The 16312-nt window shown below is 45.1% G+C and overlaps 1 protein-coding gene across 2 annotated transcripts in view; it reads right to left on the reverse strand.

The window, feature by feature from the left end:
* The window catches only part of CACNA1S (calcium voltage-gated channel subunit alpha1 S), a 592997-nt gene that overhangs the window by 13671 nt on the left and 563014 nt on the right, over positions 1-16312 (reverse strand). For both annotated transcript variants that reach the window (XM_069739086.1, XM_069739077.1), the window contains exon 41: positions 2654-2744. In XM_069739086.1, the coding sequence (XP_069595187.1) occupies positions 2654-2744 (91 nt within the window). The remainder of the gene's footprint in view (positions 1-2653; positions 2745-16312) is intronic.

Raw genomic sequence — 16312 nt, forward strand, 5'->3', positions numbered from 1 at the left:
GGTTCAGTATAGGATAAAGCTGTGCATTAATGTACATTCAAAAACATTCAGCGATGTTAGCATAATTCAGCATAACAGCCAGCCTCTATAGTCTCATAGAGATTCATAACACTGCACAAAAGGTGAAAAATAACAAAGTGCACTCAGCTGAAACCTGATAGATAAGATATTAATGGCTGAGATAATGAGTGAATACTGATGGCTTCAGGGCACCTGCATCTTTGGCCTCTGGTTCGACATCTTTGCCCCCTGAGGAACCGTATGACGGGGAAACCTCCACTGTTAGGAAGGGATAGCAGCTAAGCGTAGGGTCATTGTACTAGGCTAGGTGCATTACTAGATTTTTTGAGTATTTTTTTTTGTGTGTTTCACTGGGTATTGGTATTTTTATGGTAATCTAATTAAAATTATATTTTTTAAGGGGACAATATGTTACACAGTTTATAATTTCCCTATTACATATCTGATTTTCTTTGACATTTATAGAGATCTTGCATAGAGCCACAGACCGAGGAAGATTGACCGTCATCTTATGTTTCTTCTATTTTCTAATAATTGTGCCAATAGTATGCTGCCAAGCTGCTTGCCTATTGTCCTGTAGCCCATCCCAGCCTTGTTAAAGTCTACAATTTAAAAAAATAGAAAAAGAGATTGGAGCGCACTTACCCTGGTGTGGTACACATCACTTTATTAGGACATTAAAAACGAACAGCAGGGAGGGACGGGATCAGCTACGGACAACGGCCGTTTCGTGCTTACTGGCACTTCAACGGGTCCTAACGCTAAGTGAGTCGGGGGAGTGTTGAAGTGCCAGTAAGCACGAAACGGCCATTGTCCGTAGCTGATCCTGTCCCTCCCTGCTGTTCGTTTTTAATGTCCTAATAAAGTGATGTGTACCACACCAGGGTAAGTGCGCTCCAATCTCTTTTTCTATTTTTTCATTGGACTCCATGTGTATTTTCTGGAAGCGGCACCCCTAAAGCTTAGTGTGGAGGATATATACAGCCGCTACTATTGTCACAGGTGCCAGACCGGTAGCTGTATACGGTCAATGGGTTCGACATATTAGTGGTGCGGATGTGTGTTTTCTTATTGAAAGTCTACAATTTTGTCGATAGTGTCCTTAGACAGATCTTTGGTATTGGCCTTGGTGGAGAGGTTGGAGTGTAATTGATTGTGTATGGATAGGTGTCTTTTATACAGGTAATAAGTTCAGACAGGTGCAATTAATACAGGTAATGAGTACAGAGGGCTTCTTAAAGAAAAACTAACAGATCTGTGAGAGCCAGAATTCTTGCTGGTAGGTAGGCGATCAAATACTTATTTCATGCAATAAATTGAAATTTAATTATTAAAAAATTTATACAATGTGATTTTCTCCATTTTTTGAAGGTGGGAAAACATGCAAAATCGGCAATGTATAAAATATTTATTTTCCTCACTGTGTGTGTGTTTTCAAAATTGTAATCAACAGTAACACAACGTGTTTTAATTATACATTTTAATTATTGATTGCAACAGAGTGACATCATAAAACAAAAAAATGGACGCTCGTGTTTAGACATTTACTTCTTAAATATACTATTTAAAGCTGATAAAAAGAAAAAAACACTAATGTCCCAGCATAACCTGACAGAAAATAAATGTAAAAAATACTTACACCCATTCGCAAAACTCAATGCCATCATTATTCACTATATCACTAAAAGTACATATAGAGAAAACTGGACCCATGAACACACGCACATACACGAGAAAAGGGACAGCTGTGATTAAGGGAACTGCTCCAGAAACTGCCAGTGGTGGGGTTTAGGGTGGAAAAGGGGTAGGTAGGGAATTGTGTTTCTGCAGGACTGATATAGGTCAGGAACTGATAGCGAGGGGGAGGGAGGTGAGCAGCTAACTGCTGTCTAGAAATAAATGAGATAGAGAGAGGTGGCTGGTTTCTCATGAGTTAACTCCTCAGCTTGGAATTCAGCTACTGTGCATACTGGCCAGCCTCTGGTTGTTTATCTCCATCACACTAAGTAAGGTAAAAGCTCTAGTCACAGGAGAACAACAGCAGATAGAAAAAGAAAGTCAATTGCAAGCTTGTTTATTTTCATGCTAACTGAAACAATTTAATAAATGGTATACATCTTTAAGCTTAGCAAAAATTGAACACTATATATAGCACACTGTGTTGGCTGAGCTTTCAAGATTGCTAAGTTTATTAAAGGTACGTGTCCACGTTCAGGATGGCCGGCGCTTTGGACGGAGCGGAAAACTCACTCCGCCCAAAGCTCCGCCCCTTCTGTAGGCGCGATGATGCCGGATGTGTTCATTGCACACATCCGAAATCATCGCACCCCACACATAGGGCCCTGTGTTATACCTTGCGGCGCAGCGTCGCCGCAAGGTAAACGGACATGCTGCGTTCTAAAAAGACGCACCGCATGTCCGGAATCGCAGGGCCGCCGGATGCGTGTTACCACACATAGTGGAGACGGGATGTCATAAAATCCCCTCCACTATGCTGTAACATCTGGACGCTGCGGATTGAACGTTGCGGCTCCACGCAGGGTTCAATCCGCAGCTATTCCGGGTGTAATACGGCCCGTGGACACATACCCTTATAATCTCAACAGACTCTTTTTATGTAGTATTTGTTTACCTCTTGACTGCTGGTACTGACAGAGTTCCACTGTTCTTCTTTCTGTTGTGCTTTTGCAGCATTTAAAGTAGTAAAGCTAAGTTCAATTTCACTAGAAAATAAGAATCAATGTTATTATACAATGTTATTAATAAATATATATATACATATATATATACAGTAATTTGTGGACTATTATACACACGTTTTTCCCCCCAAAATTTAGGAGGAAAATGAGGGTGTGTCTCATAGTCCAAAAATAGCTTACTAGGGGGCTGGTGGCGCCAGGTCACGGAAGGCAGGGTCGCTGCTGCAAGAAGCTGGTAGGAGTGGGGCGATGCGGAGCCGAGATCTCAATTTGCACATGCGCCACCTCTGGCTGCCATTTTCCTGAAGGCCACTGCTGGAAGGGTAATGTGCAGAGCAAGGATTCCGCTTCTGTCTGCCCTGCCAACAATTTATTGACACCCCCTCCTCCCAGCCCAGGGTCCACAGCATGGACCCACTCCTGCCACAGCTGACTTTCAGCAGTGGAGACCCTGCCTTCGGTGACCACGCTCCACCGCCACCACACCCCTTCCCCCCTGAAGCTAAATTTGGACTATAACACAGACCCATTTGACAAATTAAAATATTTTTTCCTCTTTTGGGGTGCATCTTATGGTCCAGTGCGTCTTACAGTCCACAAAATACGATGTATAAGATGAAATGATCTCTAAAAGGCCAAAAGTTAAAGATGACACATTTTCGTTTGTATTTTAGGCAAAAAAATTGTCATTTTTTTTTACATTTTAACCCCATTCTGACATTAGTCGTAATGATCCGTTCATGTGCCTTGGACCTATTAAACCAGGGACGGATCATTACATCATAGCAATCGACCGCGCACACGGGGGGTGTGCTGGCGATCGCCACCGGGTGTCAGCTGAATCTGACAGCTGACACCCAGCACTAAGTGCAAGGAGCAGTAACAGACCCCTGTTTTTAAAAAAATAATAATAAAAAAAAAGAAAAAAAAGTCAAAGTACACATATTTGGTATCCGCAACAACCCAACCTATAAAACTGTCCCACTAAGTTAACCCGTTTAGTGAACACCATAAAAATAAAAAAACAAGGCAAAAAAATAATGCTTTATCATCATACCGCCGAACAAAAAGTGGAATAAAATGCGATCAAAAAGACGGATATAGATAAACATGGTACCACTGAAAACATCATCTTGTCCTGCAAAAAATAAGCCACCATACAGCTCCATCAGCAGAAAAATAAAAAAGTTATAGCTCTCAGAATAAAGCAATGCAAAAGTAATTTTTTCTTTAAAATAGTTTTATTGTATAAAAGCGCCAAAACATTAAAAAAAAGATATAACTGAGATCGCTGTAATCGTACTGATAAAACTGCCTTATCAATTTTACCATACACGGAATGGCATAAACCCCCCCCCCCCCAAAAGAAATTCTTGAATTGCTGGTTTTTATTCATTCTGCCTCACAAAAATCAAAATAGAAAGTGATCAAAAAATGTCATTGGCGCGAAAATGGTACCAAGAAAAACGTCAACTCGGTCCACAAAAAACAAGCCGTCACATGACTCTTTGAGCCAAAATCGGGAAAAATTACAGCTCTCAAAATGTGGTGATGTAAAAACTATTTTTTTGCAATAAAAAGCGTAATTTAGTGTGTGACAGCAGCCAAACAAAAATACTTGATATAAATCTGGCATCGCTGTAATCGCACCAACCTGAAGGATAAAGTCGCCTAATCACTTATACTATACGAAGGACGGCGTAAAAAGTAAATAAAACCAATTCTTCATATGCTGTTGAGTTTTTTAATTCTGCCTCCCAAAGATCGCAGTAAGGCTTGGCACTAGTGATGTTCGGGATCGGCGAGTTTTTTGTAAAGTTCAAGTTCTGGGCTGGACATGACACAAACTTGCGTTCGAATCCCGAACTAGGACTTTACATATATAGGATGGAGAGGGGGAGCTGTAAAAAAAAGCAGACAATTAATAATAAACATTAGAATTACACTTATCTGTCCAGCGACGCGTCCTCCCGTTCTGCTGTCTCCCGGCTGCATCTGCTTCTGGGGCCGCTCATTAACTGCCGGTGTATTCATTGCAGTCGGCAGTCTTCGGCATTTTCGGCAGTGTTTGTGTGGTGACGTTACCGCCCAAACACTGCCAGAAAAAGCCGAAGACTGCCGAGTGCAGTGAATACCCGCAAAAGGTAATGAGCGGCCCCGGAAGCAGATTGGCTGTGAGACAGTGGGACCGGAGTATGTGTCGCTGGACAGGTAAGTGTAATTCTAATGTTTATTATTAATTGTCAGCTTTTTTTTACAGCCCGAACTGGTCCATGTTTGGCATTTTTGATGAGATGAGAGCCCGTCTATCTTTCAGGAGCATGCCTCCAGAAGCATGGGCTGGGCATAACGTACTGGTGACTGCAACGTGCTGGTCACCACAGCGTACTGGTCACTACACTGGCAGTTTGCAATTTTCAAAGTCGTCACTACACCTGTAGATAAATTCCCCAAGGGGTATAGTTTCCCAAATGGGGTCACTTGGGGTGGGGGGGGGGGAATTCTGCTCTTCTAGCAATTAGTGGCTCTGTTTATGGAGTCCGCAAACTGTTCTAGGAAAATCTGCCAGGGGGCAAAGAGTGCTCCGTTCCTCTTGAGTCTCTCCGTATGGCTAAGTAGCACTGTACAGCCACATATAGGGTATTGCCACGCTCAGTAAAAATTTTGGGACACATTTTGCTGCCATTTTTACCCACTTCTTGTGTGAAAATGTAAAATCTGGGGCTAAAACTAAATTTTGGTGGTAAAAATGTAGTTAATTTTTCTTCACTGCCCAATGGTATAAAATTCTGTGACACATCCGTGGTGTCAATATGATCACTGCATCCCTAGATGAATTAATTGAAAAGTGTAGTTTGTAAAATGGGGCCACTTATGGGGAGCTAAGCTGTTTTGGCACCTCATGGGCTCTCCCAATGGGTCATGGCACCTGCAAACCATAAGGCTATGTGCACACGTTGCGGTTTTTACCGCGGAACCGCGGCGATTTTGATGCAGTTTCCATTGCGTTTACAGTAAACATGTAAACCAATGGGAAACCGCAAACCGCTGTGCACATGCTGCGGGAAAAACCGCGCAGAAACGCAGCGGTTTACAATCCGCAGCATGTCACTTCTTTGTGCAGAATCGCAGCGATTCTGCACACATAGAAATGCATTGATCCGCTTACTTCCAGCATGGGGCTGTGCCCACCATGCGGGAAGTAAGCGGATAATTTACGGTTGCTACCAGGGGTGGAGGAGAGTAGACTCTCCTCCAGGCCCTGGGAACCATTTTTGTGGTAAAAAAAAAAAAAGAATTAAAATAAAAAATAATGATATACTCACCTCTCAGCGCTGTACGCGGCCGTCCGGTCTCAGGTTGCTATGCGAGCAGGGCCTGCGGTGACGTCGCGGTCACATGACTGTGACGTCACGAAGGTCCTGCTTGCATAGCATCTTTGGAACCGGACCGCCGCGTGCAGCGCCGAGGAGATCGGGACTTCAGAGAGTGAGTATAACCATTTTTTTTTTTATTATTTTTAACATTACTATTGATGCTGCATATGCAGCATCAATAGTAAAACAAGTGCAGGAGTAAAACCCGCAGCGGAAACCGCAAAAAAAAACGGGATAAATCTGCAGGGATAACCGCAGCGGTTTTGCCCTGCAGATTTATCAAATCCACTGCGGGAGAACCCGCAGAGGACCGGCCTACGTGTGCACATAGCCTAACAGTAAAATCTCCTTGCCTTCTGAGCTTTGTACTGTGCCTGAAACAAATGTATCAATTGTATGTAGGGTAAAGGCGCACTCAGGAAAAAATGGAATTCAGTTTGTTTAAAAAAAAATCCTATTAGCCCTTAGAAAAATTAAAAACTTGGGGCTAAAACAACATTTTAGTCTTAAAAATGTAATTCATTCTTTCTTCACCGCTCAGTGGTATAAAATTCTGTGAGGCACATGTGGTGTCAATACGATCACTGCACCATTAGATGAATTCAATGGGGAGCGTAGTTTGTAAAATGAGTTTACATTTGGGGGTTTCTGTTGTTCTGACACCTCAGGGGTACTGCCAATGTGACGTGTCACCCTCAAACCATTCCAGCAAAATAAGAACTCCAATATGGCGCCTCTTCCCTTCTGGGCTTTGAACTGTCTGTTCCTCAAAAGTAGTATTCCCCCACATATGGGATATCGGTGTACTCAGGAGAAATTACACAACAATTGTATGTTGCAATTTTTCCTGTTGCCCTTATGAAAATTCAATATTTTGTGCTGAAAACATATTCGTGGTGATTTTTATTTTTACGGCTCAACGTTATGAACTTCAGTGAAGCACCTAAGGGTTCAAAGTGCTCAACACACATCTAGATCAGTTCCCTGAGGGGTCTAGTTTCCAAAATGCTGTCACTTGTGGGGGATTTTCACTGTTTAGGCACATCAGGGGCTCTCCAAATGTAACATTGAATCCGCCTAATTGTTCCAGCAAATTTTGCATTCAAAAAGTCAAACTGTGCTTGTTCCCTTTTGAGCTCTGTAGTGCTCCCAAACAGTGGTTTTCTTCCTCATATGGGGCATCAGTGTACCTAGGAGGAATTGCAAAACAAATTTTGGAGTCCATTTTTTCCTGTTATCCTTGTGAAAATTGGATCTGAAGTCATTTTTTTGTGAAACAAAGTTAAATGTTCATTTTTTGGGGGGGAAATTCCTGTGAAGCATATGAAGAGTTAATTAACTTCTTGAATGTGGCTTTGAGTACCTTGAGGGGTGCAGCTTTTAGAATGATGTCACTTTTGGGTATATTCTTTCATATAGAACCCTCAAAATGACTTCAAATGTGATGTGGTCCCTAAAAAAGTTTTTAGTATCTCAATTCGCAGACACGGTGTTTTGGGCTGTTGGCAGAGGCAATTTGCATATTATATTTCCCAGAGGAGCATTGTACTGCAAATAAGCCTCCTTACCTTGACAAGCCAGAGATGGTATGTCACTCTCCATAAGGAGAAACGATACCCCTTAGACCCCAGTCCAGAGCCTCTCACCTAGCCAAATTAGTTCTCATGCTTCGCACTGACGAGGGCCAACAGCCCGAAACACCGTGTCTGCGAATAGAGATACTAATTTGGCTTTTATCCTAAGTCATATTGCATGACTCGTTAAAGAGTTGATTGTGACTTGTAGGATCGCTACTTCCAACAGGTGGCGCTATAGAGTTTAAGTCCTCTTTTTCTCAGAAGAGGCAATTTGCATATTATATTTCCCAGAGGAGCATTGTACGGCAAATAAGCCTCCTTACCCTGACAAGCCAGAGATGGTATGTCACTCTCCATAAGGAGAAACGATACCCCTTAGACACCATTCAAAAGCACTTTCAAGAAGTTTATTAACCCTTTGGGTGCTTCACAGGAATTTTTGGAATGTTTTAAAAAAATGAACGTTTAATTTTTTTTTCACAAAAAATTTACTTCAGATCCAATTTGTTTTATTTTACCAATGGTAACAGGATCATTGAACCACAAAAGTTGTTGTACACTTGGAAGGGAAGGAGCGCCGTTTGTCTTTTCAGTGCAAAATTGGCTAGAATTGAGATTGGATGCCATGTCGCGCTTGGAGAGCCCCTGATGTGCCTAAACAGTGGAAACCCCCCCAAGTGACACAACTTTGGAAAGTAGACACCCTAAGGAACTTATCTAGATGTGTGGTGAGCACTTTGAACCTCCAAGTGCTTCACAGAAGTTTATAATGTAGAGCCGTAAAAATAAAAAAAAATCATATTTTTTTTCACAAAAATGATCTTTTTACCCCCAATTTTGTATTTTTCCAAGGGTAACAGGCGACATTGGACCCCAAAAGTTGTTGTACAATTTGTCCTGAGTATGCTGATACCCCATATGTGGGAGAAAACTACTGTTTGGGCACACGTTCGTTAGAGCTCGGAAGGGAAGTAGTGATGTTTGGAATGCAGACTTTGATGGAATGGTCTGCGGGCGTCATGTTCCATTTGCAGAGCCTCTGATGTGCCTAAGTAGTAAAAAAAAACCTTACAAGTGACATTACTTTGGAAACTACACCCCCAATGAATTTATTAGATGTGTTGTGAGAACTTTGAACCCCCTGTTAGGGCTGGCGGAACGCACCGAGTAAATATAGAGATGTTATTTGGTGCGTTCGCAGCCCGGGGAAAAGAACCTGCTGCTGGCAAACGGCAGCACTATATGGCGGTAGAAGTGATCTCTATAGCGACTCTGTGAAGCAACAAAGAAAGGACTGTGTCCTGTTAAACTCCACAGGAATACACACTAACTGCTGAGCAGATAGCAGCTTGTGGTCCCTGAATCCACACAAGTGTGACCACATTGGCGCAAAACTCATAACATGCATTGATACTAGCTGTGCGGCCATGCGAACCTTATATAGCTGCAGCAAGTACAAGACCTTCCTAGAAGGACCAATGAGAGGCTGCCACAGAGCCTGAGCACCTTCAGGACCTTCCTGGAGAACCAATGGGCTTTGCTGCAGTATCCAAGCATGTGACACTCGATCTCCAATGAGAGATCGTACCCTGGGCATGCTCAGAAGGAGAAAAGCAGGACTTAGTCCCAAAAGCATCTGCTCGCTGCTGCCCAGCACTGGGTTCAATGGCAGAAGCTGGAAAAGCAGCAGTAACCCTTTGCACAGAGTCAGACTGAGCGAGACGCTGGGACCGACGTCTCCGCTGAGCAGGCTCCACTGCGGCAGGAGAAGAATGGGAGACCGCAGCGGAGATGGCCTGAGATTCCCCCTGTGCAGAGGAGGGAACTTGACCCCTAACATTACCCCCCCTAGGGCCCCCCCTCCCTGGACCTCGCTACGCTCGAAGGCAGCAATGAGCTGCGGAGCCTGAATGTGCTCAGCAGGCTCCCAGGACCTCTCCTCAGGACCTCATAACCTTTCCTCATAACCCTTCCAGTCCACCAAATAATTTTTTTTGCCACGTACCACCTTGCACCCCAAAATAGCGTTCACCTCGTAATTGTCCGTAGACTAACCCGATGTCCCGGCAGATGACTCGGAAAACCGAGACATTTATATGGGTTTCAAGAGGGACACATGAAAGGTGTCGGTGATACCCAGGCGTGGTGGAAGGACTAAATGGTAGACCACAGGGTTAACCTGTTCGAGGACCTTGACAGGGCCCAAGTAGAGATGTGCACACTTAGTGGACTCAACTCGCAGCCTGATGTTACAGGCGGAGAGCCACACCAAGTCAGGAGCAAAGGTCGGAGCGGGGCGCCGATGTGCATCAGCGGAGGACCTCATTCTCTCCTTGGAGGCCCGAATGGCATCCTGAGTGCGGTCCCAAATATCCCGTGCCTCCACAACCTAGTCTGCCACCCTGGAGTCAGCGGAAGACACGGGCATAGGCACAGGTACCCGCGGATGCTGACCATAGTTAAGGAGGAATGGGGTTTGTCCAGTGGAGTCGGCTACGGCGTTGTTCAGCGCAAACTCCGCCCACGGTAGCAAGGATGCCCAGTCATCCTGCCTGGCTGAGACAAAATGTCTCAGATATGTGACCAAGGTATGGTTGGCCCTCTCTACCAACCCATTCGTCTCGGGATGATATGCGGAAGAGAGATTCAACTCAATGCTGAGAAGACGACAAAGCTCTCTCCAGAACCGAGACGCAAACTGGGGACCCCGGTCACTGACAATTTTGTCCGGCATACCATGTAGACGGAAGATGTGTTTTATGAACAACGCTGCCAAGGCCCGTGCAGAAGGTAGCTGTGGAAGGGGCACCAAATGCACCATTTTAGAAAAATGATCGGTGATAACCCAAATGATGGTACAGGCACGAGACTTGGGCAAACCCACCACAAAGTCCATCCCGACCATCTCCCAGGGCCTGTCTGCCACTGGCAAGGGATAGAGTAACCCTGCTGGCCATTGTCGAGGTGACTTATTTTTGGCGCAGTAGACACACGCCCAAATATAATCTCCGACGTCACGGACCATATGTGACCACCAGTATGTCCTCGCCAGCAGCTCAGATGTCCTCTTTGTCCCAAAGTGTCCACCCACCCTGGACGAATGAGCCCAAGAGAGAACCTCCGGTCGCAAATTAATGGGTACAAAAGTTTTGCCCGGAGGTACAGACTCTAGCAAAACCAGAGCTACGATTCTCAAGCTTTCAGAAGGGACAATAAGCCGAGGCTCCCCTTCCTCCTCCTCACATGACACAACGGAGCGAGAAAGGGCGCCAGCATGAATGTTCTTCTCCCTAGCAAGATAATGGAGGGTGAAGTGGAAACGGGAGAAGAACAAGGACCATCTGGCCTGATGAGAATTTAGCCGCTGGGCTGTTTGTAAATAAACCAAATTTTTGTGGTCCGTGAAGACCTGGAAGGGAAAGCGAGCCCCCTCCAAAAGATGTCTCCACTCCGAGAAGGCTAACTTCATTGCTAGCAACTCCCTGTCCCCGATGGAATAATTCCTCTCCGCTGGTGTGAAGGTCTTGGAGAAGAAGAAGCAAGGATGCTTCCAACCTTGAGCATCCTTTTGGAACAGGACTGCTCCTGCACCAGCGGATGAGGCATTCACCTCCATTATAAACGGCTTACCAACATCGGGACGATGTAGGATGGGAGCACTAGCAAAATGAGACTTAATAGAAGAAAAAGCCTTGGAGACCTCTTCAGACCACAATTTGGGATTTGCTCCCTTCTTGGTGAGGGCTACCAAGGGAGCTACCAAAGTTGAGAAGTGGGGAATGAACTGACGATAGTAATTTATGAACCCCATAAAGCACTGCACCGCTTTAAGAGAATAGGGTTCTTGCCAGTCCATCACAGCCTGTAGTTTGGCAGGATCCATAGCCAATCCCTGGGCGGAGATGATATAGCCCAGGAAAGGTAAAGACTCCTGCTCAAACATACACTTCTCCAACTTTGCATAGAGGGAGTTTGCTCGTAAGAGGTCGAAGACTCTGCCAACATCTCTCCGGTGGGAGTCAATATCTGGAGAGAAGATGACAATATCATCCAGATAGACTACGACCGAGGTGGAGAGCATATCCCGGAAGATATCATTGACAAAGTCTTGGAATACGGCTGGGGCATTACAGAGCCCGAAGGGCATCACCAGATACTCATAGTGCCCATCCCTGGTATTAAACGCCGTCTTCCACTCGTCGCCCTCATGGATGCGAATCAGGTTATAAGCACCCCGCAGATCTAATTTGGTAAATACCCTTGCTCCCTGTAGCCTATCAAAGAGCTCAGAAATCAGGGGCAATGGGTATTTATTCTTAACGGTGATGGCGTTAAGACCCCTGTAATCTATGCAAGGACGTACTTCTCCGTTCTTCTTTTGCACGAAGAAGAACCCCACCCCTGCAGGTGACACTGACTTCCTAATGAACCCTCTTGCCAAATTCTCCTGGATGTATTGGGACGTAGCCTCCGTTTCCGGGAGAGAGAGGGATAGACCTGTCCCCGAGGAGGTTCTGCTCCAGGCAAGAAATTGATGGGACGGTGAGGCGGAAGGGTCTCCGCAGCCTTTTTTGGAGAAGACGTCTGAATAGGACCAATAGCATTTGGGAAGGGAAGAGAGATCTGCGGGTATCTCAGTAGAGAAAACCTGAACGCACTCCCTCACACATCTGCCCTTACATGAATCACTCCAACCCAATATCCTCCCAGAGGTCCACTCAATATGTGGGGAGTGGAAACGGAGCCAGGGTATTCCCAGCAGAATCTTGTCCATTCCCTCGGGAAGAACAAGAAGGGAAATAATCTCCTTGTGGGAAGGGGGCATAGATAACATGAAAGGGACAGTCTGGTGTGTGATTTGTGAGGGAAGTGTCGACCCATTCACTACTCTAACAGTCACCGGTTTGGCGAGCATCACCAGAGGTATTGCATGGCGCAGAGAAAAAGCAGAGGACATGAAATTCCCCTCTGCTGCAGAGTCCACACAAAGCTCGACTGTTAGAGAGGATGAGCCTAACATGATTGTCCCTTTCAAGGATAGCTTGGAGGAAAACGCCGCTGTGTCTAGTGAACCTCCTCCAATGGTTACTAGATGCGATCTTTTACCCGATCGCCGTGGACATTTATTTGCATAATGTCCTTGTTGGCAATTTCTACAAACCATGGGGTACTCGAGCGGTCCGAGACTTAGGTCCCGCTCGAGAAACCTCCATGGCCTCATGAAAGTCGGACGCCTGAACGGAAGATTCTAGAGGTCTGGCGAAGGTGGGAGCCAGCCGAAACCTCTGCCTACACTGGGTCCGCTCTAACCTCCGCTCGTTAAAACGGAGGTCGATGCGGGTAGATATAATAATGAGCTCCTTCAGTGTGGCGGGAATCTCCCTGGTGGCCAAGGCGTCCTTCACATGGTCTGCCAGTCCTTTGTAGAACACCGGAATAAGGACTTTATCCGGCCACTCCAGCTCAGAGACCAGAGTCCGGAATTGGACGGCTTACTGGCTGACCATGGACGAACCCTGTGCTATTGCCAACAATTGGAGCGCGGTATCGTGAGTGACACGAGGTCCCAAAAAGACCTGTTTCAGAGCGTCCAGGAAGAGAGGAGCACTCTGCACCACACTATCATTACGCTCCCATAGCGGCGTTGCCCACTCCAACACCCTGCCCAACAAAAGGGATAAAATAAATCCCACTTTCGCCCGTTCCTTAGGAAAACGTGCAGCCAGGAGCTCAAGATGTATGGAGCACTGACTCACGAATATCGGACATTGCTTACTGTCACCAGCAAACTTGTCTGGAAGCGGGAGATGGGATAAAGTCGGAGCAGGGGTGGCAGAGGACAAACTGGCTGCAGCTACACTGGCAGCCTGAGCGGCGACTACGGTAACATCCACAGCTGAGGTTGTGCGCTCAAGAGCCGCCAACCTACCCTCCAGCTGCTGGATGTACCACTGTAGATGCTGATCGTCCACCATTTACTAGCCAGACGGTGGCGCTAGTATACTGTTAGGGCTTGCAGAACGCACTGAGTAAATATAGAGATGTTATTTGGTGCGTTCGCAGCCCGGGGTCCACCGTGCAGGAAAAGAACCTGCTGCTGGCAAACGGCGGCACTATATGGCGGTAGAAGCGATCTCTGTTGCTTCACAGAGTCGCTATAAAAAAAGGACTGTGTCCTGTTAAACTCCACAGGAATACACAGTAACTGCTGAGCAGATAGCAGCTTGTGGTCACGCAGTCAAGGAGGCAAACATACAATCTCCTCACCGGAGGAGCCGGTATTCTAGGTGGCTTATTTCAGCTGGGGCCCTGAAACCATACACTCAATCTCCTCACCGGAGGTGCCGGTATTCTAAGTGGCTTATTTCAGCCGGGTCCCTGAATCCACACAAGCGTGACCACATTGGCACAAAACTCATAACATGCATTGATACTAGCGCATGGCCGTGCGGCCATGCGAACCTTATATAGCTGCAGCAAGTACAAGACTTTCCTAGAAGGACCAATGAGAGGCTGCCACAGAGCCTGAGCACCTTCAGGACCTTCCTGGAGAACCAATGGGCTTTGCTGCAGTATCTAAGCATGTGACCCTCGATCTTCAATGAGAGATCTTACTCTGGGCATGCTCAGAAGGAGAAAAGCAGGACTTAGTCCCAAAAGCACCTGCTCGCCGCTGCCCAGCACTGGCTTCAATGGCAGAAGCTGGAAAAGCAGCAGTAACCCTTTGCACAGAGTCAGACTGAGCGAGACGCTGGGACCGACGTCTCCGCTGAGCAGGCTCCAGTGTGGCAGGAGAAGAATGGGAGACCGCAGCGGAGATGGCCCGAGATTCCCCCTGTGCAGAGGCGGGAACTCGACCCCCAACACCCCCAAGTGTTTCACAAAAGTTTATAATGCAGAGCCGTGAAAATAAAAAATATTTTTTTCCCCACAAAAATGATTTTTCAGCCTCGAAATTTTTATTTTCCCAAGGATAACAGGAGAAATTGGACAACAAAAATTGTTGTCTTATTTATCCTGAGTATGCTGATACCCGATATGTGGGGGTAAACCACTGTTTGGGCGCACGGCAGAACTCGGAATGGAAGGAGCACCGTTTTACTTTTTCAAAGCAGAATTGGCTGGAATTGAGATCGGACACATGTCGCGTTTTGAGAGCCCCTGATGTGCCATAACAGTAGAAACCCCCCAATTCTAACTCCAACCCTAACCCCAAAACACCCGCAACTCTAATCCCAACCCTAACCATAACAACACCCCTAATCTTAACACACCCTTAACCTTAATCCTATCCCTAACCACAACCCTAACCCCAATACACCCCTAACCCTAATCCCAACCCTAACCACAACCCTAACCCAAACACACCCCTAACCCCAATACACCCCTAACCCTAATCCCAACCCTAACAATAACCCTAACCACACCCCTAACCCCAACCCTAAACCTAATCCCAGCGGGAAACATAATCCAAAGTCTAACTTCAACTCTAGCCCCAACCCTAACTTTAGCCCCAACTCTAACCCTATCTTTAGCCCCAACCCTAACCCTAACTTTAGCCCCAAAACTAACCCTAACCCTATTGGGAAAATGGAAATAAAAACTTTTTTTATTTTATTAGTTTTCCCTAACTAAGGGGGTGAAAAAGGGGGGTTTGATTTACTATTTATAGCGGGTTTTTATATCGGGTTTTCATGTTTGGCAGCTGTCACACACAAAAAGACGCTTTTTATTGCAAAAAATAGTTTTTGCATCACTGCATTTTGAGAGCTATAATTTTTCCATATTTTGGCCCACTGAGTCATGTGAGGTCTTGTTTCTTGCAGGACGAGTTGACATTTTTATTGGTACCATTTTCGGGCACATAATATTTTTTGATTTTTTTATTACGATTTTTGGGAGGCAGAATGAACAAAACCCAGCAATTCATGAATTTCTTTTGGGTGGGGCATTTATACCATTCCACGTGTGGTAAAATTGATAAGGCAGTTTTATTCTTTGGGTCAGTACGATTACAGCGATTCCTCATTTATATCATTTTTTTATTTTTTGCCGCTTTTATTCAATAAAAGCTATTTTATATAAAAATAATTGTTTCTGCATCACTTTATTCTGAAAGCTATAACTTTTTTAATTTTTCACTGATGGCACTGTGTGGTGGCTCATTTTTTGCGGGACAAGATGATGTTTTCAGTGGTACTATGGTTATTTATATCTATCTTTTTGATCGCGTGTTATTCCGCTTTTTGTTCAGCGGTATGATGATAAAGCATTGTTTTTTGCTTCTTTTTTATTTTTACGGTGTTCATTGAAGGGGTTAACTAGTGGGACAGTTTTATTTATAGGTTGGGTCATTACGGACGTGGCAATACTAAATATGTGTACTTTTATTTATTTTTTTTATTTACATATAGAAATGTATTTATTGGAACAATATTTATTTATTTTTTTATTTAATTATGCATTTTTTAAAAATATTTTTACACAGTATAATATATTTTGTTATTTACTTTTTTACATTGTCCCAGGGTGGGACATCTCTATATAGTGTCAGATCACTGATGTGACACTTTGCACAGCACTGTGTCAGATCAGCGATCTGACACGCATTGTAGGTGGCATCTCAGTGCCTGCTCTC

The sequence above is a fragment of the Ranitomeya imitator genome, chromosome 1, assembly GCF_032444005.1.
Source record: "Ranitomeya imitator isolate aRanImi1 chromosome 1, aRanImi1.pri, whole genome shotgun sequence".
Taxonomy (NCBI): domain Eukaryota; kingdom Metazoa; phylum Chordata; class Amphibia; order Anura; family Dendrobatidae; genus Ranitomeya; species Ranitomeya imitator.